This window comes from Bos mutus, chromosome 9 (assembly GCF_027580195.1).
Source record: "Bos mutus isolate GX-2022 chromosome 9, NWIPB_WYAK_1.1, whole genome shotgun sequence".
Classification (NCBI taxonomy): domain Eukaryota; kingdom Metazoa; phylum Chordata; class Mammalia; order Artiodactyla; family Bovidae; genus Bos; species Bos mutus.
This window is the reverse complement of record NC_091625.1, coordinates 19,791,447-19,819,068: the sequence shown is the minus strand read 5'-3', so window position 1 is coordinate 19,819,068 and position 27,622 is coordinate 19,791,447. Positions and strand designations below refer to the sequence as shown.

General features: G+C 36.2%; 1 protein-coding gene across 1 annotated transcript in view; it reads right to left on the bottom strand.

The window, feature by feature from the left end:
* TTK (TTK protein kinase) overlaps positions 1 to 26,591 on the bottom strand; it is a 43,443-nt gene extending 16,852 nt beyond the window's left edge. The window contains 14 exon segments of the mRNA XM_005895139.2: positions 2,768 to 2,860; positions 5,686 to 5,812; positions 7,466 to 7,602; positions 14,369 to 14,517; positions 17,670 to 17,790; positions 18,827 to 18,914; positions 20,094 to 20,188; positions 20,279 to 20,351; positions 20,509 to 20,623; positions 22,483 to 22,626; positions 23,009 to 23,115; positions 23,470 to 23,692; positions 26,452 to 26,482; positions 26,484 to 26,591. Coding sequence (XP_005895201.1) covers positions 2,768 to 2,860; positions 5,686 to 5,812; positions 7,466 to 7,602; positions 14,369 to 14,517; positions 17,670 to 17,790; positions 18,827 to 18,914; positions 20,094 to 20,188; positions 20,279 to 20,351; positions 20,509 to 20,623; positions 22,483 to 22,626; positions 23,009 to 23,115; positions 23,470 to 23,692; positions 26,452 to 26,482; positions 26,484 to 26,591 — 1,611 coding nt within the window.
* Positions 26,592 to 27,622: the final 1,031 nt, after the last annotated feature.

The window sequence follows — 27,622 nt, the reverse complement described above, 5'->3', positions numbered from 1 at the left end:
TATCTACTATTCTGTTTCAATACAATTAGAATGTTAGGAGCAGCTTCTGCACAGGGCTGGAAGGATGCTGAGATGACATGTTTGTGTGTAGCAAACATTAGCTACCATTATTAAAGACAATTAGGACAGAATAAAGTGGACATTCAAAACATATTACCATTGTCAGGTATATCAGAAAAAAAGATTTGCAGGATATTAAAACAGAGATCTCAAAAATTTTGAGCAAGTGCAACTTCTAAATCAGCTTTTTCCATGTATGTGCTTGTCCTCCCCTAATGTCCCTGCTCTGGCAATAACTCATGAAAAGGATTAGGGAGCATTTACTTCCAGTTAGAGATAGTGTCAGTTATAATTTTTCAGTTTCATGCAAAGTTAATGAAAGAACTAGAATGGTCAATGTCTTGACCATTTCTACTAGCCCCATGAATCTTCTAAAATGTTCTTAATACAGTCTAAGTTGGTCACTGTCTAAACTCTAGCAGACAGAGCATGAACAGTGTTAGGTTCATAAAGCATGTTACCCTCTTTTCCCTGAGGCATACTGAATTTGGCAAGGCCATCATGATAATTAAATAATTTAATTGCACGAAGAAAATACAGGCTGGTCATAACTTTATCGTTTGGCCCTTGACTTAAGTAAGCTTACATCATCATTATCTTCCAAGGAAAATAATGTTCAAAACACTGTTAAGATGAAAATGAACCCAATATGGTTTGGACTTCCCTGGTGGCTTAGATAGTAAAGCGTCTGCCTACAACATGAGAGACTCGGGTTCAACCCCTGGGTTGGGAAGATCTCCTGGAGAAGGAAATGGCAACCCACTCCAGTATTCTTGCCTGGAAAATCCCATGAATGGAGGAGCCTGTTAGGCTACAGTCCATGGGGTGGCAAAGAATCGGACACAACTGAGCAACTTCACTTCAATATGGTTTATGGCATATGTATTATCCATAACAACTTAGAACAGCAAAACAGCTGAGGAGGGTCAGCTTATTCATTTAACAAACACCTCAGTCACTGTTCTGTTCCAGGCACCGTTCTAGATAATGGAGCAAACATCCCTATGTTGATGGAACTCACATTCAACTGCAAGGGGACACAAAAAACAAAACCAAGTAAGTAACTTACAGAACATATTAGACGAGCTAAGGAGAAAAATACAGCAGGAGAGAATACAGTGTGCTGGGGACTGGAAGGCAAGAGCGATGGTTTTAGAATGTAGTCAAGGGAAGGCCTGATCTAGAAGATACCTGAGCAAAGATGTGAGGGTATCTGGAGGAAACTAAACCCTTACGCTAAAGCAGACAAGAAGAGCAAGAATCCATGAGACAAGTTAGGAGGCAATTTTAAGAATTCAGGTGAAAAGATGAAGCTACTTTGGCCAAAGGGACAACAGTGGAGGTGGTGAGGAAGAGTCAGATTCTGGATGGACTTTGAGGTGGAACCTGCTGATCAGCTGGATGAATGTGTAAGTGTAAGCGGAATCAGTGATGACCCAGGGTGTTAGGCCTGGTGATTGGAAGAAAGAAGCTGCCATTTACTGAAATGGGAGACTATGAAACAAGAGTTATGCTTGGGGCATATTAAGTTTTAAATATCTAGAGACACCCAAGAAGAGATGCTGAGCAGTCAAACTGGATACACAACGCTGGAATTCAAGGGAGAAGTTTGAGCTGGAAATATAAATTTGGGAACTGTCAGCATATACCTGGTGTGTAAAACCACAAGACTGGATGAGAGCACCAAGAGAGTGAGTGAGTTTAGAGACAGAAGAAAAGAGGTAACTGAGCTCAGGGGCCTTGCTCTTCTGAGGTCAGAGCTATGAGAAAAACAGAACAGCCACTGGAGAAGAGAAACACGGAGAGGCCAAGAAGGAAAAAGAGCTTTGGTGAGGAAAGTGATCAACTGTCCCATTTGCTATGTAGCCCAGAATCAAAGGCAAGAATTAGTTTTGGTAAAAATATGGAGGTCATTGGTGATTTTTTTTTTTTTTTTTTTGGCCACACTGTGTGGCATGCAGGATCTTAGTTCCCCAACCAAGGATCAAAACCAAGCCTCCCAAAGTAGAAGCATGCACTTTTTGTCTTTTTTAAATTTATTTTTTAATTGAAGGATTTACAGAATTTTGTTGTTTTCTGTCAAACGAAACATGCACTCTTAACCACTGGAATCTCAGGGAAGTCCTAGTGATTTTGATAACAACTGTTTTGAAGAGCAAAGAAGGTAAAAATAAAAATCTGTTTTAAGTGGATTGAACAGAACAGAATGAGAAGTACTGAAGTTGGAAACTCTTTTGAGATGCCTTTTATCCAGAGAACTAGAACCATATGGATTTAGAACTCAGATAAATTTCAGAAATGATCTAGTCCAATTCTAGAGAATCATTTGCTACTAAACTCTGTTTTTTGAAAAGAAAAACTCAAAACAAGACCCATTAATCAGAAACCTTGCTGAATCATACTCAGCTCACTTACTACTTAATCACCATCAGCCTCACTTTCAGAAAGATTCTTTGGGGATGTCACAAAGCTGTCGTTTGCCATCCCCCAGTCAATGTTAAGAAATACGGAATCATAGGCCACTGGAGGGGAAGAACACGGAATTGAGATTGAAAGAAAGGGGAGGGGAGAAAGGGATAAGGATTTTTTGGCTCAAGGGAAATATGGGCCCCTAGAAATTAAGAAAAAAGGCCCCAAAAGGTACACAGACAAACAGAGGAAAGTTTAAAATATTTTTATTCATTCCTTAAAAATTTAAGAAACTTACCTTACTTGAACCTCCACTTCCTATCTGCTTCAATATGGAATATATTTTTCCTTTAACTGAAATGCATTCATTTGTTGAAGAGGATGCTGAAATCTAAATAATTAAAATAAGATAAAGCTTCAAACATTCATAGAACATGGCTGAGAAACTAACTTGGATTTAATATAGTGAAACATTTCCAATTTTGAAGTTATCTGAAATCTTAAGCAATCAGATATGTCACATTTCAATATTTTACAGAAGCAATATACATACTTTAGTCAAAGAAATAAATTTATTAATATATAAGCAATGGTTCAAAGTCTCCTCGTCTAACTTATCTCAACTTTACATACATAAACAGAAAATTTAAGGGGGAAAAAACCCCACTTAATGTCCAACAGACAAATTCACAAGCTGTCACTTTTCATCTTTCTCATCTATTCTCTTATACAAACCTCTTTACTTACATACATAAACAAACACACAACTTTATCATATTCGTTTTTCTCATTTAGCCTAACATTATAAAGGAAGCAGCATGCTAAGGTGCTAAGTGTTCCAGAGTCAATCAAAGGCAGATTTCAGCAATGTCCCCTTTATGCTGGATAATATTCAATGAATTGCTTAGTTTGAACTCGAGCATCTTCTTCAGCAAACTCTCAACTGGTGAACCATATTCAACTTGCATGCCTTCCCTTCCCTGAAGTGAGAGCCCTCTGTGGACCAATAAATGCTCTGAATAGATGGAGAGCATGAGGACTTACTCTGAGCTGAGCAGGAAGCTGGACACAGACACCACCCAATCAGCTGACTAACCAAGTTGAAACAAGGTCTAAATGAACCTCAGTTCAACTAAGTCCTGCTTTAGATCCCAAACGGTAGAATCTTTCTCGGGTGCTCTCCTACATAATGTAACTGGTACACCGTGCTCGTTCTCGGTCATATCCGACTCTTTGCAACCTTTGGACTGTAGCCCACCAGGATCGTCTGTCCATGGGACTTCTCAGGTGGAATACTGGAATGGGTTGCCACTTCCTCCTCCAGGGGATCTTCCCAACCCAGGGATCGAACCTGGGTCTCCTGTGTCTCCTGCATTGCAGGCAGATTCTTTACCTGCTAAGCCATCAGCAGGGAAGCCCCGATATAAAAGAGGACTGTAACTTCTTTAACTTTTAGGGTTGAAAAGACACTGTTGAGCCATGAAGTATGTTTTCTATAAGAAAGTGTTAGGCTTTGACATATGGACACCTTATTTTCCACTGAGTTGCCCTTCACTGCCCTTCCCTACTCTTCCTTCTGGAGCTTCCTCTCCTGCGAAAATTTCTGAGAGCAAAGGAAGCGGTCCAATATCCTTTCCTTCTAGCTGCTGACTGTTTTTAGAACACAGTAACTCTGACCTATATCTGATTCAACACCAGTGTGAAGTTCAGTGTCCTACCCAGAACATCCCACAACCTGCTCAGTCCACCCTCCTCACCCATGATCAAAGTAGATTTCTCCAAAATACAAGTAAGACTGCTTCACTCCCCAACTCCAGCTTGTTCCACAGCTTCCTAATTCCCTCGGAGCAAAGCCTAAAGAGCCCAGCAAAACCCTGAGGATCGCCCTGCCCCTTGGTGAACTCTAGTCACACTCTGGCTTTTCAGTTTCCTCCTGACACCAAGCTCCTCTAGAAGGATCCTCTGGCTTGCCTTTCAGAGTTCAGCTCAAACAAGGCCTGACATGAGTAATTCCTCAATGAATTTTCTTTGAATTAACATGATGGGCAAACCAGGCTATCTTTCTCTTTCTCTTTTTTGTAGTTTACTATACTGTTGAGTCAACCCTCAAAACACTATTACCTCTTTTAGCATAATCTACTGTCAGCTAAACTTGTTCCATTGGTTTTTAAATTGTAGTAAAATTTACATACCATAAAATGTACCATCTTAACCGTTTTAAGTGTCCTATCTGTGGCATTGAGTACAGTCACATTGCTGTTCCAACATTACTTCCATTCATCTCCAGGCCTTCTCATCTCATACTGAAACCCTACACCCCTTAGAGATAACCCTCCATTCCTCTTCCTCTAGCCCCTGGTTACCACTGGTTTATTTTCTGTCAGCTAATTTTTTAATCTCTTGATTTATTGAGTTCATTAATTTTTTTTTTTTGCTGTTTTTCTTAAACAATTGCTACCAACTTTTATTCTTTACCAAGCACCAGTTTCTGATCTAAGAGTTACATATATATTAACTAAGTTAATCTTCACAGTCATCCTATGGGATAGAGAGCTTTATTATCCCTATTTTATAGATGAGGAAATAGAGAATTTAATTAACTTACAAAAGGTCACATAGTTGGTAAGTAGTGAGGCCAAGAGTCAAGGCCAAGCAAACTCTCACCAAAGCCTAGTCTTTCTACCAATATTAAGCTGCTTCTCAGATAGTTACTAAAAATTAATTTTAGTATTGATATCAAGAGTATCTAAATAGTTATCTTTCCAGATGCCAATACAATCGCCTCACCAGCAAAAAAGGTTTTTTTATAATATATTCTAGTAGCATCTCATATTGCTATTCTGATATTCTTAAAAACTTATATATTACTTGTATATATATTAATATATATACTTGTATATTAATCAGCTGATGAAATGAAGCTGCCCAATAACAACTGGTTTAAATAGCTGTGTGGAATGAAAAATCACCTAGATTACAAAAGAAATTTTATCTAGCTATTCAGACTAGATACTTTGGACAAGTTAATGAAAAATACTTCAGTTTCTTCAGTAACTCACCTATCAGTCACGAGGCACCCTTATCAGAAAATCAGTTTGGCCTAATGGGACTAAGATTGAATAAGTTTTTAACACTGTTCTTAACAAATAAATCCTGCAAAAATAAAATCTTTGATCATACCGTATCATGTACCATCATAAATAAAGCTTATCAAACCTGTAAATTCTGAAGTGGAGTAACAGGTATTTGCTGCTGTTGCTGCTGGAAATAGGCAAGTTGGCTATATGGTGTTGACAACTGACAAGCAGGTGGAAAGTCATTCTTTACCACTGGAGTTCTAAAACTGGGGAAAGATATATTTTTTAAAATTTAAAACATTTAAGCTTTAAAAACAAGATTCTTTCTGGCTTACTTCACTCTGTGGGAGAGGGAGAGGGTGGGAAGATTTGGGAGAATGGCATTGAAACATGTATAAAATCATATATGAAACGAGTCACCAGTCCAGGTTCAATGCACGATACTGGATGATTGGGGCTGGTGCACTGGGACGTGCCAGAGGGATGGTATGGGGAGGGAGGAGGGAGGAGGGTTCAGGATGGGGAACACGTGTATACCTGTGGCAGATTCATCTTGATATATGGCAAAATCAATACAATATTGTAAAGTTAAAAAATAAAATTAAATTAAAAATAAAATAAAAACAAGATTCTGACTCAGACTTTGTGTGGTGAGTATAAATGTGTTATATCAAATAGAACCCAAGTCAGTTTTCCTAATACATCTGAAATATTTATTTTAGATTCACCATCACCAGAAATTTCACTTTGGGGGTATTCTTTCTGAAAGTAATTTTTGTTCCCAGATGAGAAGTCCTTATTAAAATAAATATGATGTCATTTAAAAATACAGTTAAGAGTTATTTTACAAAATTTAGCCAAGACAAAGCTCAATCATTGATTTTATGAGTGCTTTTTAATAATAATGTTCTATGACAACCTACTAGAAATATCTGAAAGCCAATTACTTGAGAGTTTGACCTTGGAACACAAAGCTGTTCAGCTTGCATTTGTGCTTTGCTTCTCTTATTCACTATTGTATCTTCAACACCAAGAATAGTGCTTGGCACAAAGGAATTCTACAAATATTTGTTGACAATAAATAACTTGATAAGAAATAACGATATCCTATTTTAGTTAGCAGTCATTCTTTAAAGTATTCTAAGTATAATAAAATGAGGTAATAAATAGCAAAATTGTATTAAACAGCTTACTTATTTAATAGAATCAGTTCTAAAACTCCAAGGCCAGTTCTAATTAGTATTCAAGATCACATTGTGAAAATGAAAAGCTGAAGACATGAACTTCAGTTATCCTCTAAGACATTAAAACTATATTAAAAATAAAGCCACTAGTTGAAGGATATCACATGCCATATCCCCTCTTTGCTTTCTTAGAAATGCCATAGATTTGCTTTTCAACATGCCTTATGTCTTCTGTCAATCAGCACTGATCAGCTTCTTCACTCATTCCTCACTAGCAGCCACTCCAATCTTGAACAAACCCAGAACTATGTGAGATATGCTACCAACCTCTCTCACACTCCAATTAACACCTCCTTCGCTATAATATGCATCCACCCTTTATCTACTGTAAGAATGCTAATCTTTAAAGTCTCTCAATTACAGAGATATACAAGTGGCAGTGCTTGATTAACAAGAATTTTTGCATACTCAAACTATTTAAAGGTACTGCCTAGAGACCTATAGATATAAAAAGCATATACACAGAGTAGGTACAGATTACAATGACAGAGACTTTCATAACAATCCTTAAAAATATATTGTGGCTACCTTCCCTTCCTTTACAGATGAAAAAACTGATGATGAGAAAAATAACATGAATTTAGAAAGTCTTTCAGGTAATAGAGCAGGATTCACCTCCAGATCTGTTTGCCCCAAAGCACATGTTATACCAAGCTAAGAACCAAAAGGAATTACCAGCTCATGTAATCATCTAAGGCACTGTTGCTGGGTGTCTTACAAATAGATTTTGGATCAATCCATTTAGGTGTTGATATTGGTGGTGACTGCTTTGAAACGGAAAAGGCAGGTTGCTCAAAAGTGGTTTGTTTCTGCTAAACCAAAATAAAAAACATCATGATTTCGGGTTTTTTAATTAGTCACTTGTTCAACAATTTCACAAATATTAAACTTCTAAAAGAAAATTAAAATATGAAATACAAAAATATGCTAAAATAAGTAGATGTATGTATTATAGGCTTTCAATAACTTTTCAGTTAAAAGCTCTTTCACTCTAAATTTTGAAGCTTGTTATACTTCCCTCAAAGAGATTGCAATTAGAGGGAAGGCACACAGCAGTGTTGAACAAACAGGATCTAAATATTTACTGTCACTAGCATTGGACTTGTATAATCTAGATATTAATAAGTGTTCTGTGCTTCAGAAAACCAGTCTTTACAAATAGAATCATCCCCTACTTTTATGTTTGGAGGGAAAATGATCAAATACTAATTATTTAGCAACGTTTGAAATGGCAAACACCTATCTAGTGTTCTTCTCCCTTGTAAAAGACATATAGCTTACAAAATTTATCTCATACAAATTCCAAAGCAATGATGAATGAACATCCGCTACAAAGGAGACTGACAAAGTACAACCTGTAGGTTGAATTCGGGCTGTTGTTTGTTTTTATAAATAAAGTTTTATTGGAACACAGCAAAGCCCATTTGTTTACATATTGCCTGTGGTTGTTTTCATGCAATAATGGCAGAGTTCAAAAGCTACAACAGTGACCATCTGCCTCACAAAGGTTTTACAGAAAATCTTGCCAACTCCTGCAAATCACATTTTGTTTGAACACTATTAGTAACTGATTGCTCACTATCTCTACTTTAATTTGGGGACAGCTTTAGTTATTAGTAAGTATTCACTGATATCTAGATTAAATCAGCTTCTATAATTTCAATCCACTGGGTCCACATTATACTCTGGAGATCCACAATGGATAAATCTAAACTATTTTCTACTTTTCAGTCTTTTGTGTTTTTGGCCACTATACCTCTTTTCCCAGATAAATTTTCCATTTAAGATTTCCTTATATATATATACACATCAGATCAGATCAGTTGCTCAGTCGTGTCTGACCCTTTGCGACCCCATGAATCACAGCACGCCAGGCCTCCCTGTCCATCACCAACTCCCAGAGTTCACTGAGACTCACGTCCATCGAGTCAGTGATGCCATCCAGCCATCTCATCCTCTGGCGTCCCCTTCTCCTCCTGCCCCCAATCCCATATACACACACACATATATATATATATATGTGTATATATATATATATATATATATATATATATGCATATGTGTGTGTGTGTGTGTATACACACACACACATATTTGGATTAGTAGCCAGAATGGTATTGAGAAAATGTGGTAGCAAGATTATTTAGTAACGAAAGTGGAAAGGTTATACTCACAGACCATAGATTTAGATGTTTGCATTTGAGATTTTGGAGATCAGAATTGAGGGCACAGGAATGGGTAGCTAAGGTGAAATTAACAAAGTAGGCATGAAAGAGGAAGAAGTTATGAATTTGGAGGCCAGGTGTAGGACTAGTGATACATAGGGGTACAGAAGCTAACAAAAAACAATGACAGTTGTTGGGTTGAAGTTGAAAGAAGTGATCCAGAGCCTAATATTTTCAGAGAATGATGGGGAGTCACGAGGATGTTCAGAGATAATGACAATGAACAATTGCAGGACAACACATCCCAAAAGAAGGCACCTCAGAAGGGTAGGGTTTGGGGACTTCCCCGGGTGGCCCAGTGGCTAAGACTCCACGCTTCCACTGCACAGGGCACAGGCTTGATCCCAGGTCAGGGAATTAAAATCTTGCATGCAGCACACACCACCAAAAGAAAAGTACAGGGTTTTTACAAGGGAAGAAATGGTCTGGACATAGCTAGGGGGAGCTTATAGCTATAAGGTAAGTGAAGCAAAGAGAAAGTAGCTCAGTCGTGTCCTACTCTGCGACCCCATGGAATTCTCCAGGCCAGAATACTGGAGTGGGTAACCATTTCCTTCTCCAGGGGATCTTCCCAACCCAGGGATCGAACCAAAGTCTACCGCGTTGTAGGCAGATTCTTTGTCAGTTGAGCCACCACGGAAGCTCAAGAATACTGGAGTGGGTAACCTATCTCTTCTCCAGGGGATCTTCCCAACCCAGGATTGAACTGGGGTCTCCTGCATTGCAGGCAGATTCTTTACAAAAAACTGCCTAGTCTTTTCTTTTTCACCTAAGTGTACACTTCTGTGGTTTTTAATATATTCATGAGTATGCAATCGTCACCACGATTTAAATTACAGAACATTTTCATTATTCTAAGAAGAAATTCTGTATTAGCCATTACCCCCAATCTCTACTCCTCCTGGACTCTGGCATCCACCTGCCTACTTTTTGTCTCTGTGGATTTACCAATCCCAGGCATTTCTTATAAAGGAGATCACAAAATATATGGCCTTTTGTGACAGGTTTCTATCACTTACCATGTAGTAGCATTTATCAACACTTCACTACTTTTTAAAAAATGTTTTTCTTTTAAGACCAAAAACATTTTTGCATTGGGGTATAGCCGATTAGCAATGTTGTGGTAGTTTCAGGTGAACAGCAAAAGGACTCAGTCATATACATACATGTATCCGTTCTCCCCCAAACTCCCATTCCATCCAGGATGACACATAACACTGAGCAGAGTTCTATGTGCTATACAATAGGTCTTTGTTGGTTATCCATTTTACATATAGCAGTTTTTACATGACCTTCCCAAAGTTCACTAGTTTTTACTGTTGAATAATAAAATGAAATAAAATCAGAATACCACATTTTGTTTATTCACTCACCAGTTGATGGCTATTTGGGTTAACAATTATGAATAATGCTGCTATGAACATTCACATACAAGCTTTTTTGCAGATATATATTTTCTTGAGTATATATCTAGGAATAGAATTGTTGAATTATACAGTAACTGTTTGCTACACATTCTGAGGAACTGCCATACCATTTTTCAAGAGACTGCATCAGTTTAGCTCCTCAGCAACAGTGTATGAGGGTTCCAATTTATCCACATTTTCAACAACACTTACTATTGTCTCTTTTTAATTACAGCCATCTTGGTGTGGGTGAAATAGCACCTCATTGTGGTTTTAGTTTGAATCTCCCTAATGACAAATAGTTTTAAGTCCTTTCACCATTCTATTAGTTTATAACTTTTAAAAAGAAAAATACAGGAGATGCTGATTGTCCATAATTCAACCTCTCAGGATTCTTCTCATTTAACATTTATTATCCACTCCATTACTTAGATAAACAGTTCTCAACGAGTGACCCAGAAATAGCAGAAAGTTTGCCAGTTTCCCCAAGATACTTGCAGGGAGTCTGAGAGGTTAAAACTATTTTCATAATCATACTAAGACATTATTTGCCTTTTTCACTTTCATTCTTTCATTAATATAAAGTTTTCCCAAGGCATGTGATAGTGAAACAGACTGGATACAAAAGCAGATACAAGAAATCTAGCCCTCTAATGCCAACCATTAAAAAAAATTGTAAAGACTGTAAAACAAATATCACTCTCCTCACTGTAATTAGTTTGTTTTGAAAAATATTTATTTTTCAGAAGAAACATATCTCAACATAACAAAGCCACGTATGACAAGCGCACAGCTGACATCATACTCAACAGTGAAAAGATGAAAGCTTTCCCTCTGAAATCAGGAACGAGACAAGGATGCCCACTCCTGCCACTGTTACTTAAAATGGTATTGGAAATTCTAGCCACAGCAAGTAGACAAGAAGCTGAAATAAAAGGTATCAGAATTGAAAAGGAAAGAGTAAAACTGTCACTATCTGCAGATGACATATTATATGCAGAAATCCCTAAAGATGCCACACACACACACAGAAAAGAACCTGTTAGAAAAAATTAACAAATTCAGTAAAGTTGCAGGAAACAAAATCAATATACAAAAATCTGTTACATTTCTATACCTTGATAATAAACTATCAGAAAGGGAAATTAAGAAAACAATCCCATCAAAAATAATAAAGTACCTAGGAACAAATTTAACCAAGTAAATGAAACACTAGTACACTGAAAACTAAGACACTGATGTCTTCTTCTTAAACTGAAGACACAAATAAATGGAAAGATATTTTGTGCTCACTGATTGGAAGAATATTGCTAAAATGACCATATTACCCAAAGCAATCTATAGATACAATGCAATCCCTATCAAAATTCCTATGGCATTTTTCACAGAAATAGAACAATCTTAAAATTTGTATAGAATCACAAAAGTTTGGAATACCCAAAGCAATCTTGAAAAAGAACAAAGCTGGAGGAACCACACTCCCTAATTTCAAACCGTATTACAAAGTTACAGTATTTAAGACAATCTGATATTTGCAAGAAACAGACATAGATCAATGGTCTTCAGAAAACTGGATAGCCACTTGGAAAACAATGAAACTGGACTACTTTCTCACACTACACACAAAAATTAACTCAAAATGAATTAAAGACTTGAATGTAAGACCTTAAAACATTAAACCTTCTAGAAGAAAATTCGGGTATTGGTAATGAATTTTTGGATCAGACACCAAATGTAAAGACAAAAACAAAGATAAATAAATAGGACTACATCAAACTAGAAAGCTGCACAGCAAAGGAAACCATCAATGAAATAAAAAAGACAATCTATGAAATGGGAGAAAATATTTGCAAACCACATATCCATTAAGAGGTTAATATCCAAAATACACAAGGAACTCATTATCAAAAAATCAAATAAAAATTAAAAACAAAAACAACTTAAAAATGGAAAAAGGACTTGATTAGATATTTTTTCCATATAAGACATATAAATAAATATCCAATGGATATGAAAAGAAGTTCAACATCACCAATCATCAGGGAAATGTAAATCAAAACCACAATGATGTATCACCCCATACCTGTCAGAATGCCTATTATCATAAAGATAAGAAATAACAAGTGTTGCCAAGGATGTGGAAAAAAATGGAAGTCTTGTGCAGGGTTGGTGAAAATGTATATTAGTGTAGCCACTGTGGAAACTAGTATGGAAGAGCTTCAAAAAATTAAAAACAGAACTACCATATGACCTAGCACTTCTAGGTATTTATCCAAAGAAAAGGAAAACACTAACTTGAAAGATGTCTGTACTCTCATGTTCATAGCAGCAGTATTTATGAGAGCCAAGAAACAGAAACAATCTAAATATTCATTGATGGCTGAGGGGATAAAGAAAATATGGTACAGATATACAATGGACTATTATTCAGCCATAAAAGGTATGAAATCTTGCCATTTGTGACAACACAGATGGATCTTGAGTGAAATAGCCAGTGAAAGTGAATACTGCATTATATCACTTAGATGTGAAATAGCCAGAGAAAGACAAATACTGCATTATATCACTTAGATGTAAAATCTGGAGGGGAGAAAAAGCAAAAGACCAAGCTCACAGATAGTTTGGGGCTTGCCAAGGGGTGTGGGTGGGAGGAGTGGAGATGGATAAAGAGGATCAAAGGTACAAGCTTCCAGTTACAAAATAAATCAGTCATTGGAACGTAATGGACAATGTGGTGACTATAATTAATAATACTGTATTGCACATTTGAAAGTTGCTAAGTGAGTAGATCTTTAAAATTCTCATCTGAAGAAAAAAATGTGTAATTAGGTATGGTGATGAATGCTAACTAGACTTATTGTGGTGATCATTTTGCAATATAGTTGATTCTTGAACAGCTCAGAGGTTAGGGGCACTGACTACCCACAAAGTCAAAAATTCACATATTACTTTACAGTTGGAGTTCTGTATCCACTGTTCCACATCCTCAGAGTCAACCAACAGAAAATCATATAGTACTATATGTACATATGTACTGAAAAAAAATCCATGCATAAGTTCCCACACAGTTCAAACCCATGTTGTGCAAGGGTCAACTGTATATACAAATATCAAATCATAATGTCATATACCTAAAACTAATATATATTATACCTCAATAAAACAAAACACTTTTTTCATAACAGTATTATTTACATGTAATCTGCTTATTATTCATATTTTTAATAAATTAGCAAATACTTTAAAAATTTATTGGTTTTACTTTCTAATATAGCAAAAAGAGATCAACATAGCCTACATAAACCAAAGTTCTCTAGGGGCTTCAATAATTAAGAATATAAAAGAGGATTCCCAAGATGGAAATATTTGAGAACTGCTGAGTGAGACTACAATTAAAAATTAATTGTAAGGAGAGTATGACCAAGGACTATATTCAGATGTATCTCTCTAACAGATCCTTTCTTCTGAAATAGACCCCAGCCATGGGGAATGATCATTCAACTTGTTATGAATTCACATTATCTAGTCTGTATTTTTCTATTTTATCCATGAGGTTTCTGTTGCAATTACTTAGTTCTGCTTTTATAGTTCAAAAACAGGCAAAGACAGTAAGTAAATAAATGGACATAGCTGTGTTCCCAAAAAGTGTTGTTTACATTCAGGCTGGGAACGAGATTTGGCTCCTAGGCTGTAGTTTGCTGACCTCTGCACCAGTCTACCAGCAATCTAGAAATACTATTGAAAGCAGAAAAGAATTCAGCTTGATATATACTGTTACTAAACTAAACCTATTGTTTAGTTTGTTACTGATCATTGTTTTGTGAATTTAAAACACACACACACATACTTCTGAGCAAACTACTCCACTAAAGAATACAAGAAGAAAACACTTAACATGATCATCACATTATAAAAAATGCTACACTTGATGTGGAAAAGAAAGTTACCTCTGTATCAATTTTGGGGATTACCTCTGGAATCTGCCACTGACTGGAAAATGCAGCAGCATTCTGGTTTGCACATTCAGACTTTCTCTTTGATTGCCGTTGTTTCAGTTCACTTTCTGGAACCTTTAGTTCTTGATGTTCTTTAGTTTCTGCAATTGCATTTATTGTTGTCATTAATGGGCAAGAATATTGGATAATAACAAAATTAAACCTAAACAACAGAACATGTTACAAATTCTATTAGCGTTTTGCTCTTAAAAACAGAAATTATAAGCTTTACCCAGCTACTGACAATTTGCTTTTAGCAAATCAATTTTACAAAGCTGCAACAGCCATCTTCCTAGGTTGTTATCTAGAGCTTTATCAGAGACTATTCTCAGTTTAAATACTTCTGTTTTTTACCAGAAAACAAAGAAATAAATATGCAAAAGTCCAAAAACATATATCATAAAGTCTCACTAATAAAAGCCAGTTCACCACTTTTCATAGATCTAGTTTTTTTAACAAAAATTTTACCTTACGTTAGCCTGTAATTTACTATCTTAAGGGTCTCTGAACAAGACAGACTCAACAATATTGACTGTTTTATGAGTGTCACTATTCCATCCCTATCATTACAAATGCAAAAATTCTAAATAAAATATTTGCAAGTGATATACAAAAGGTACAATAAATTATGACCAAGCTGTGTTTATTCCTAAATGTAAAGTTTGCCTAACACTGAAAATTAATTTGGCATAATAATAAAAAAAGTACGTGACCGACTCAATAAACACAGAAAAGGTATCTCATAAAATTCAACATCCAGTCACAAAAAAACTGTTAACCTCAATCTGTTTTGATATATGATAAAAAAACAGCTTTAAGACTCTAAGCTAGTTATTATACAAGGGTAAAACAGTGAAAGTGTCTCTCTAAGGAATGAACAAAAATGCTACTTATCAATTCTTTCTATTCACCATTATTCTAGAGGTTGTAAGTGCAACACAGCAAAGAAATTAAAGTAAAAGGATTGGAAGAAAGAAAATGTTATATATTTTCAAACAACATGAAAGAACTCATAGGCAAATATTAGATGTAAACAGTGATTTTAGCAATGTCTCTATAAACGAGAACAATAGTTAAAAATCAGTTGTAGTTTTATATACTAGCAACAAAGAAGCAAAGGATAATTTTTTTTAAAGATCTCATCATTGTATTATCAAAAATATCAAATATCTAGGTATATTTCTAGCAAAAGAAATGCAAAATCTCTATACAGAAAATAATTTTTTCAATAATGTTTTAAAGACTACTTAAATGAATGAAGGGGTATGCTAGGTTAGAGGACTAGAAAATTTATTTGTTAAGATGTCAACTTGTCCCACTAGGACTCAAACAAAATACCATTAAAAAAAAAAGAAAAAAGGAATCTGACGGATTCTAACATTTATATGGAAATCCAAAAGGCTTAGAATAACTAAAATAGTCTGTAACAAAGAAACAAGTTGGAAGATTTGCACTGACAGATATGAAGACTGACTTCAGTAATTAAGACAGAATTAGCACAAAGTCATAAAAGGACTATGGAACAGAGAACTACCCAAAAACCAGACATCACAAACAGACTCATCTAACTTATAACAATTCACTGAGGGGAAAAAAGGGTCTTTTCAATAAATGCTGTTGGAGTCTACTAGATATCCACATGGAGAAGAAAAACATGAATCCTGCCACTTCATCTTAACCATACATAAATATTAAATTCAAGTAGAATAGAAGTCTAAATGTTAAAGGTAAAATGATACCTTCCAAAACATATAGAAATATCTTTATGATCTTGGAGTAGGAAGATTTGTTAAAAGACAAAGAAAACACTCACCACAAAGGAAAAGACTGATAAATTAAAATGCATGATAATTTAAAATTTAATCAAGTCTCCACCACATTATGGGAGAAGTTATTTGTAACACATGTACCCAACAAAAGAACTGTATATAGACCAAAAAAATCAATGAGGAAAATAAAGGACACTCAATAGAAAAATTGGTGATACTTGAACAAACACTTGAGAAGATACCCAAATGGCCAATAAACACAAAGAGGCATTCAACATCATTAGACAACAGGAAAATGCAAATTAAAACCACAATGAACTATTACTTAGCAGAATCAGAATGTGTAACATTAAAAACCAACAATAAAATGATTGGGAAGAATATGGAGTAAAAGCCAATATAAGTGCTGGTTAAACACAACACTTTGGAAAACTGCTTGGTACTATCGATGAGCTGAATGTATACAATTGCTGTGAACCTGACCACCCCACCCTGAATATACTTGACAGAAATGCACGTGAAAGAAATGATATGTCATTTGGCTGTATTCTTATGCTTTGGGTAGTTTTCTGATTGCAAATTTTACTACATAATAAAATACCATTAACATAGTGTGGGTACTCAGTAAGCATTCACTTATTTGGAGAAGGCAATAGCACCCCACTCCAGTACTCTTGCCTGGAAAATCCCATGGACGGAGGAACCTGATAGGCTGCAGTCCATGGGGTCTCGAAGAGTCGGACATGACTGAGCGACTTCACTTTCACTTTCGCTTAGCATTAAATTAGGTGCCAGATCAGTACTATAAACAAGTATTTTTGGTAAAGATGCTTTTTCAGTCATATCAGTTTGTAATAGATGCCATGAAAACATAAAATAAAATCATTTCCTCCAAATATCAGGAAAAGAAATCTATAGTTGGTCCTTTATATCCACAGGTTCCACAGAACTGACTATACTACATCATTTTATATAAAGGACTTGAGCATTCTAGGATCTGAGCATCTGGGGATCCTGGAAACAATTCCCTGCAGGTATCAGGGAACGCTGATGGTCCCAATCAAAATAATGGCATCCCAGTTTTCAGGGTTTCCTGAGACATGGGACTTTCAGGGCTAAAACCTGTCTCATTCATTTATATGCTCTTAGAATATCCACCATAGTACACATATAGTGGAAAAGCAAATGTTTGACAAAAGAGGAAAGAAAAGACTTGTCATATAAATACAACTTTCCCAAATACTTCTCAAGCCAACTGAGAAAATTAACTCAATGCCATTGAATTTTCCCTCTATTCTCTTACACACCTTTTAGGCAAATCCTCTGCTATAGAATTGAATACTTTTCATATACTTTATACAATTTAACTGAAACACAAGATAAAGGGACCTACTCTTCCATGTCAATTTTTAGGGGGCTGGTCAACTTTCACAAGAAACAAAGTGGTTCTTAATTAAAGAGGTAGTCTACTTTGTCACTCTTACCTTCTAATTTTGTTAGAAAACTTGATTCACTTTTATTCTTCAGGGTTACTGAATCAGTAATAAGTTCAGAACTCTTCTCATCTGACATCACAGGTTCCTTGGAACGAACATTTTGAACAGACTACATAGAGTAAGATTTTATTTTGATGTAATATAAGACAAAGTCTTAAAAACAGAAGTAGTACCAATCTTAGTGTTCAATATACTAGAGTCTCATCTATATGAAAAGACTGCTAGGAAAATAATTATATGTAGACTCACAAGCAAAAATAACTTCTTGAATTATTGACTAGAGCAATGGGAATGGCCATAATGATAGATTTGGCCAATTTGCTTTCAGTAGACATATTATCAAATGATAAGGCATATTCACTTAAAAAGAGAGGTTAGAAAGCTTAAATTCAACATAAAACATGCTTCACTATTTTGTTACTATATCATTTTATCACCAAAAATAACAACATTGGTCAAAATTAAGATTTATAGAAGTCTAAGACAGTGCTTATTCTAAATCCCAAAAGTAAACTCCTGACACAACTATGTGCTATTCCCTAAGATAGCTGTAAATTAGTTAAACTCATTTAAAAGGATACATCACGAAAGAGAGAGAGAAATTACAAAAAATGTAAAACTGAAAAGACCCACATTATGATGCCAAGGGTCTAAATGAACTTCAATAAGAACAGTATAACCCCTAAAAATCAGTGCATCAGGGACTAAAGCTACTTCCTGTCTTGGAAGTTCACATGTCTGCCATATCAGGATGTCAGGATTGAGTATCTTAAAGCCCTCACCTCTGCCCCACCACAAAGACACCCTCTCATTTTTGTCTAATTTGCTCTGTCAGATCATATGATTCAACACACCAAGAAACAAAAGCTTGCCCCATTATTCCCAAACCCAGGCCAACTAACCTGCTTAAACACTATATAATAAATAGTACTTCAACAGAAGACGGTCATTCCTTGCCCTCCCACTTCCACTGAGGAGAAACAGTTTAGGACTTCTGTATCACTTCCCATTAGTGGCCCGACCTCTCCTGGGGTTTTAGGAACACTGTTGGAGATACATAAACCATGGATCCCTTCCCCAGAAAAAGCTCCATGAACCCTGGTCAGGAACCCTTGCTCCAGATAAAGATTTGAAAATGGAAAAACCTTTAAATGTCTCAATTCGCTGGAATCATTTCCACTTGATTTACATCCAGGTGTGATTGTATCTCGGCACTCTGACCCAGAGATATGTCTGTTACCATGAAACAAAACAATTGTTTAATTTGAAATCAATCATTTCAGGGTATTCAGGGTATTATCTTTTTCATTTTATTACTATTATTTTTTAGAATTAGCAAAGTCATTTAATCTTTTTCATTTTAAAGTTAGGTTAAAGCTGGAATCAAGGCATGAATATGGGAAAGAATAAGGAAACAGCAGTGTGTAGATTAAACTACATTTCAGGTTGTAAATAGCTTTAAGGATAAGAACTAGTGTGTAGACCCTCCTATGGGCCTCCACAGTGCCTAGCTCAGTGTATCAATACAAGCACCAAGAAAATGGCTGTTTTTGTTCTTATTTTTTTTTGGAGTGGAGAAAGTTTCCTTTAATCTTGAGCTAGTACTTGAAGATAACCAGAAAATAGCCACCTCATAAGATTTTTAGAGCTTAACCTTGACATCCAAAATGCTCTTTAATATCAATATTCAGTCAAACCTTAAGTATAATAAGCATTTAAGTAAAGAAGACACCAGCTAAAAACAATGTTTTATCTGTATAAGTTTACTGGCAAAATGATTCTGTGGAATCCAGGAGTCTTTTCCATTAGAAATAATGTTATGAACAGTGGTTAGAGTTAAAAATACACCAGAAAAATGAAGACCCTTAGCTAAGCTGGATTATGAGATTCTCATTTTTCAAACTGAAGGAAGGAGAACACTTCAGATGTGGTGGACAATATTTCATCTCTACCTACCCTGCCCCACTTCTTAAAGCCCTAGGCTCAGAAGCAAATGAGTGAGTTAATCATTTTTCCTACCAATAGCTGCTTTTTCCTTGAACTAGCTGCAAAGAAAATTGTTTTCAGACTTCCCACCCCCAGTGGACACTTACACACACACTAGAGTGTCTTACCATAGAGGCTACCATAAGCGATTCAAACGTCATGAGTTTTTACTGCTGGGCTAGTCTGTGCATAGTCCTGTAAGCTTCATATTAACCATACTTTTTCTTCTATGTCTCCTAACTTTTAAACAGTTGCTCTAATGAATATTTTTAATGAGAAAAAAAGCAAAATAAAGTCGTATTTCCCACTCGCTCCTCATTCTAAATAAAAATGTACTCGTAACCACTTTTATGTAGTAAGAGACTTTATAATCATTTTGCCATCAGTCTTCAAGTTTTGAAAACGAAAGTTAAAACTCAAACATACCTTTTAGTAAAATGTGGTGCAACTGAAACATCCATCTTCTCATGGGAATCCGGGCTACTTAGAAGGTTAACTGGGACTCTTCCAAATGGGCATGACTAAAAATGTTTTGGAAGATTAAGTAACTAACAAGGAAATAAGCATAGACCTCACCACTTCTGCTTTAATCAAAGTAAAAAATAACTTACCCGTTTAGCCTTGCTTGTTTGTTTCAAGGGATTTCGAAAGCCTATCTCTGTGTCTTGAGGGGGGATGTTCTCTCTAAAGAAAAAAAAGAAAAACCGATTTTTAAAAGAATAATATGATACAAGCATTTTCATCAACTGCTAAACACTATTATAACATGAAAACATATATGCAGATGATATATAATATAAATTTATGATGAATATTTAAAAAATGAATTCAGTTTCCTTACCCATATAAGAACCGGGCTTTAGTAGTCTGTCCTTTAGAATCACAACTAATGTTCCTATTCTGTAAATGTCCAAGTGTACTGGGAAATGGTTCTTGCGCACTTGATACTGTAGATGCTGTAAACATTTTGAAACTGTAATTAAATTTGTAAAGACATAAGGAATACACACACAAAACAAACTCATAAATAATACTTTAAAAGTCAATTCATAGTAAATATTTGTCCCTAAATAAGATATTCAGATATGAAGATGCTGTGATGCTAATTCTCCAACGATACTTCATAATTGTTTCATAATTACATAACTGTTTACCACCCTTACGGCAGAAAGTGAAGAGGAACTAAAAAGCCTCTTGATGAAAGTGACAGTGGAGAGTGAAAAAGTTGGCTTAAAGCTCAACATTCAGAAAACTAAGATCATGGCATCTGGTCCCATCACTTCATGGGAAATAGATGGGGAAACAGTGTCAGACTTTATTTTTGGGGGCTCCAAAATCACTGCAGATGGTGATTGCAGCTATGAAATTAAAAGACGCTTACTCCTTGGAAGGAAGGTTATGACCAATCTAGATAGCATATTCAAAAGCAGAGACATTACTTTGCTAACAAAGGTTCGTCTAGTCAAGGCTATGGTTTTTCCTGTGGTCATGTATGGATGTGAGAGTTGGACTGTGAAGAAGGCTGAGCACTGAAGAATTGACGCTTTTGAACTGTGGTGTTAGAGAAGACTCTTGAGAGTCCCTTGGACTGCAAGGAGATCCAACCAGTCCATTCTGAAGGAGATCAGCCCTGGGATTTCTTTGGAAGGTATGATGCTAAAGCTGAAACTCCAGTACTTTGGCCACCTCATGCGAAGAGTTGACTCATTGGAAAAGACTCTGATGCTGGGAGGGATTGGGGGCAGGAGAAGGGGACGACAGTGGATGAGATGTCTGGATGGCATCACTGACTCGATGGACGTGAGTGGGTGAACTCCGGGAGTTGGTGATGGACAGGGAGGCCTGGCGTGCTGCGATGCATGGGGTCGCAAAGAGTCGGACTGAGCGACTGAACTGAACTGAACTTACCCAGAGTAAAGGCATGTGCCTTATTTCTAACAGCAAAAGGTGATTCGCTTGCTTAGATCAAGTTTGTTTGGTTTGTTAGTTATTTGGCTGCCTTGGGTCTTCCTTACGACATGCGGGATCCTCACTACGTCATGCAGGATCTTCCCTTGCGGTGTGCGGGCTCCAGAGCGCCCAGGGCTCAGTACCTGAAGCTCACAGGCTTAAAAGCCCCACAGTATGTGGGATCTTAACTCCCTAACCAGGGATGGAACCTGGGTCCCCTGCATTACAGGGCAGATTCTTAACCACTGGACCACCAGGGGAGTCCCTGTTTGTTTTCTTAATTGAAATACAGTTGATTTACAATGTTGTGTCAGTTTTCGGTGTACAGCAAAGTAATTAAATTACACATACATACATATATATATATATATATCTTTTCATGTTCTTTTCCATTACTATTTATTACATATATCGAATATAGTTCCCTGTGCTATACATTGGGACCTTATTGCTTTATTTTAAAGTGTATTTTTTTTTTTGTAGATGAAAATTTTAATTTACTTATTTTTTGCCATGCTTTGTGGCATATGGGATCCTAGTTCCCCTACCAGGGATTGAACCTGTATCCCTGCAGTGGAAGCAGAAGTCTCAATCTCCAGACCACCAGGGGAGTCCGGGACCTTACTGTTTTTACTGAGTTGTTTTAATGTGTTACTAATTAGTTTGAGTAGGGGAAAAAAAAATGCCAGTAAGAGAGTAATGACTTTGTTACTTCTGCAAGTCTCACCGCCTTTACATCTAAAACTTAATCTTAGACTTTGATCATTCTAAATAAACAATATTTTTCTATAGAATATTATCCTGAATCCTTTTTTGGCAGGACTAAACACCACAGAAAAGTATTAGCACACACAAACATATTTACCAGATAAACTCTTCCTTTCCTCCTCTGAAAGCAGCTGCTTTTTCTGAAGGTTCAAATTCTGAATGGCAATTTCCAGCATTTCAAGTGGCGCTGCTCCACATTCCACAGCTTTATGAAGAAGTTGCTTACTTTTTTTGAAATTACCTAACAAAGTAAAAAATAACAGTCATTTTAATGCAGCAACCTTTACTCCTCAGATACATATTCTTTGAACCTAGGAAAAAAATTTTAAAGTCTCAGGCAAAAATATTTATTCCAAGGCTCACACATTTTATTTATAAGCAAACAAGCAATTTCTCACTTCTGGTAACAACTCATGTCAAACAGTTTAACTTGTGTAATGTGCAAGTGAAACTGGTATAACAAATATTTCGTACACTTACATTCAGGTAGCATCCTTCCCTGAATTTTCATCTGATCAACTTTCATGCCTTTTGCCTCATTATTTCTATTTCACACACATGATTTAAATTACAATAGGAAGTTATCTTTTACTTAAAATCTGGACTTGACATTTTCAGATTACCTTGTGATAGTTCAAACTGTGCAAAAGATATATGCACGAAAGCAAATTTCTTGCAGTTTGCTCTGGCCATTTGGAAGTAGTCACGTGCATCGTCTGGCTCTTGAATACTGAAATAAAGATTTCAGAGTTAAGTTTTAAGAAAAAGAACACAGTTGCCTGTTTGATAACTCCTCATCCTATTTTCCAGAAGACACAGAATATTGTTTTCTGTCTGTAAAATTAAATAAGTTAATTTTTAAATTTTTTTAGGTGGAGTCTAGAGTATGTAATTTTTGTGGAAATATGTACATTGTAAAGAAAGTTTACAAGTTCACTTGTTAATTATAAACAAAAAGACTTGGTAAAAAAAATATTAAACTTACAAGTAGTTCTGACAACATGTTTTCATTTTACCTTTTGGTGATGTAGTTTTGTATTATGTAATGTAGTTAGCTGAATACAGTTAAAATGCTAATACTTACGCTTTTAGTTCAGCAAATCTCACTTGAATCCTAGCAAAACTCTCATTTTGGCCATATTTATCTGGAGGAAGTGCTTCAATTGCTTGGTTGTAACGACCAATCAATTTATTTAAAAGGGCATCATTTAAAGGGACACTGTTTTTCTCCAGTTTGAGCAACAAATTCAACCAATCCTCTGGGTTGTTGGCCATCATCATTATTTGGTTAACAGTTCCTGAGTTATCTGAATAAGGGACAAAATATAGCAAAAAATGAAAGTCAAAAAACAAATACCAAATTGCACTTTTCTTTCAAATTACAGGTAATCATTTATACTCTCAGTACAAATGCACACAAACTCGTTAAAATATTTTTTAAACTTTAACAATTCATGTAAATATAAACATTTACTGAGTATATATCTTTTAAGAGGGTATGTTTTACTGTAAAAAGCTGCATATTTTGAAGAAATGAGAATTTGGAAATGTTTATGAGTAGCTTTAAAATACCATATGCAGTCTAAGAAAGCTATCCTGTAGCAGCCTAATTTCATTTTAGCATCCTAACAAGTCAAAGAAAACCTAAGCCTCTCCTACCACCACCAGTACCAACTTTCCTGGAAAATTCTTCATCAATGACTTATTAAAAATTTAGAAACATATCGTCCTAGCCCTAACATAACCTTCTTTACAACCTTATCCATCCAATATTATCTCCATATTCCTCAATTTACTTTTCAATCAATCAAAACCAGTTTACAGAAGATAAGCAACTCATATGGTCATTGTCTTCTCCTTGCAAGTTACCCACGTTTCTCCATAATTTTCACATTGTAATTTATTTTTAATTTTCTTTGGTGTTAACAGATTTTAAAAGACAACATGATTTAATGTCAGTGTCCTTGTCAGGTTACTTTAGTCATTACTAAACATTATTAAATTTAGAGAAACTTATCATCCCTTCTATTAGTTTCAGTTACCTTCAACGAGGGCTAAATATTTGCTTTTACAAACAAAATTACTGCTTTTGCTTTTTACTAAAACAGATTCAGAACTTTGTTTTTACCCATAATCTATTCTGATCTTAACTTCACTTTCCAGTTTCATTTCCCATCACTTCCCTAACAAATTTGTCTTCAAGTTTTCTTAAAAAGTCTTTAAAAATGCAGATGTATTTCTCATGCACTGTGCTCTCTCTGTTCAGAACTTCCTGTCTCTATTATGTCAGCAGTCATTTGAGCTAAACATGCATTACCTTGCAGCATGGTAAATAGGTAAATTCTTCTCATCTAGAAACCAGGTTTAACCTTACTCGGTATTATAATGTCTTATATCCCACTTATCAACATGTTACATATTCACAGTTTTGAGCAAGCTAAGGGTTTTAAATAAAGACTCATCTACCCTGTTGTAAATAAGCTTTATTGTTAAGTCATGTCCGACTCTTTTGTGACCCCATGGACTGTAGCCCACCAGGCTCCTCTGTCCATGGGATTTCCCAGGCAAGAATACTGGAGTACGTTGCCATTTCCTTCTCCAGGGGATCTTTCTGACCCGGGGATCGAATTCACATCTCCTGCATTGGCAGGCAGATTCTTTACCACTGAGTCACCAGGGAAGCCATAACCTTCAATGGTGCTACTTAAATACACAAAATAAAGTATGTGTTTATTCTATCACCATTAAAAAATTTGCTTAACACCAAAATGATAAGTTCCTAAGTTGTTTCAAGGAATATGACCTGCCATTTTGACTATTTATATGGATAGGTTTTTGCCTTTGCTTTCCAATCCTTCATCCATTGAATGGTTACTATAAATAAAACAAAACTTATCTAAAGGTGACTTTTTCAACAACCTAATATAAAGAGTTCAGCTTCTGAGCTAATACTTTTCATAAAACTAGGACATTAAACTTTGGGTATTTTCACTCATTCATCATTCAAAAAATATTTTAAGTACCCACTACTTGCCAGGAACCATTCTTAGTTCTGTAGATAGAGCACCACTGATAAAAACCATGCCCTCATGGAGCTCACATCCTAGTGGAGTAGACAGACAACAAATGAGTAAAGGAGATATGACATGAACTTGGGCAAACTCAGTGAGATGGTGAGGGACAGGGAAGCAGTCCACAGGGTAGCGAAGAATTGAACATGACTTGGTGACTGAACAACAACAAAGGAGATATGAGGCGACTACTGCAGTGGAGAAAAATAATACAGTAGGTTGCTATTTTCAATAGGTGGGTTAGGACCTACCTTATAGCAAGCAGAATTCTGCTCAATATTATGCTGCAGCCTGGACGGTAGGGGAGTTTGAGAGAAAAAGGATACATGTGTATGTGTGGCTAAGCCCTTTTGCTGTCCACCTGAAACTATCACAACATTGTTAATCAGCTATACCCCAATTCAAAATAAAAAAGTTTAATTAAATAAATAAATGGATTAGAGAGGGCCTTGCTGAGAAGACATTTGAGCAAAAACCTGAAGAAGGTTTAAGAGTGGGCAGAAAGCAAGAACAAAGGTACTGGGGTAGGGGTTGGTCTGGCACACAGGAGACACAGTAGGGAAGCTGCTCCCGCTGAAACAGAACGAGCAAAGGAGAACAGGCAAGAAAGGCTGGGAGAGTGCTGGGAGAGTAACAGAAAGGTTCTTCAAATCATATACTGTGTGGTTAGCCTTACATTTATACACCGTTTTATTAAGGTGTAATTAGTGAGGCTTTCTCAGATTGCAGCAAAATGTGGGGGGGGGAGGAGTACCTATTGATGGCAAGCATATGAGCAGAAATGACAGCTGCCAACAATGGAAGAGGAAGAAAACCACCTTTGAGCACACTGTAATAAATAGTGTTGTTTCCTTTTTTAAGAAAGTGGAAAATTGTGGAACTATTTTCACACAAAAGGATTAAAACATAAAATGTTTGTGCTGTCATTGGTGAGCATCAATCAGTTAACAGTTCCTTCCTCTACCTCAGAGGGCACTCAAAACAACGCAACTCACCTGTAGTATCAGTGGAGGCTTTAGTCAAGCTTTAGCTCGTCAGTAAGATCTTCATTTTTAAATTTATTTTTAATATCTCTCACTTTGTTCATTATGGAATCAATTGTCAACTCTTTGCCACTTAACTCCTCAGCCTCCATTTCTAAGGGAAAAAAAAAAATCGAACTATTCATAATTCCTACTTTAACTAGCATTTAAAAAAAAGATGTTGCAACTAGCCTTTCAGAACCCAGGAGACTAAAACATTAGTTAAACGAACACATTTCAACACAGATATTATCAGGGTGGTATTTGGGAAGCTATGTGCACAAAAACAATTGCATGTCTTTGTAATCTGTCCAGCAAGGTTTCCAACAGGTAAGTATTCAGTACACTCCTTCTTTCCACCAGAACTTCAAAAAGGCATTGCACAACAGGGAAGTTGCTGCCCCCTTTCAAACTTTTTTCTATGCCTTCCTTTCACTCTTTTTCCATAATTATTTTCTCTGGGCCATCTGCAAATTCAGTCTTTTTTTTAAAAAATGTGATAGTATATTTGCTTGGATTCTGGTAGAAACATATAGGCATAAAAAATCCTCTCGACAATGATAAAAACCATTCCTTTATTCACCTGCTTTATGTCAGTAAACTTGCACGTTGCAAGTGGTTACAAAGCAGAATACATACAACATCACAGCCCTTTATTCACAAATGGGATATCAGCAGGCTTATTCTTCTGTATATCTGGCAGAAAGGTGATGTGCTACCTTAATCATTCCCATACCGAGAATCTACAGTATTTGTACAGTACTGATTACTTATTCCATCTCCACGGTGTTGATGTTTGTTTAGTCCACAAAGAGTCCGCAGCCTTTCTTCCCGTCAATGTCATCTTTGTGATGATTCTCACACCCATCAATCCAGTAACCCAGGGTCACTGATATCAACGCCGCCCCCGACCTCGAGTATAGTTAATGAAAAGAAGCGACAAAGCGGGTGCCTGGTATCACCCCCTGAAGCCAGGCCCCAAAGGTAACTGTCAGAACCACGGCCACCGGCTCCTCTCCCGGTTCTAAAACACCACACAAGAAGAGGAGTCTCCCGCAGAGGCCCTAGCAGGCCCCTTCTCCCAGCCAAGTCCATACATCTACCTCTCGCCTCCTGAGTCCTCGACAAATAAACCGCCGGCACT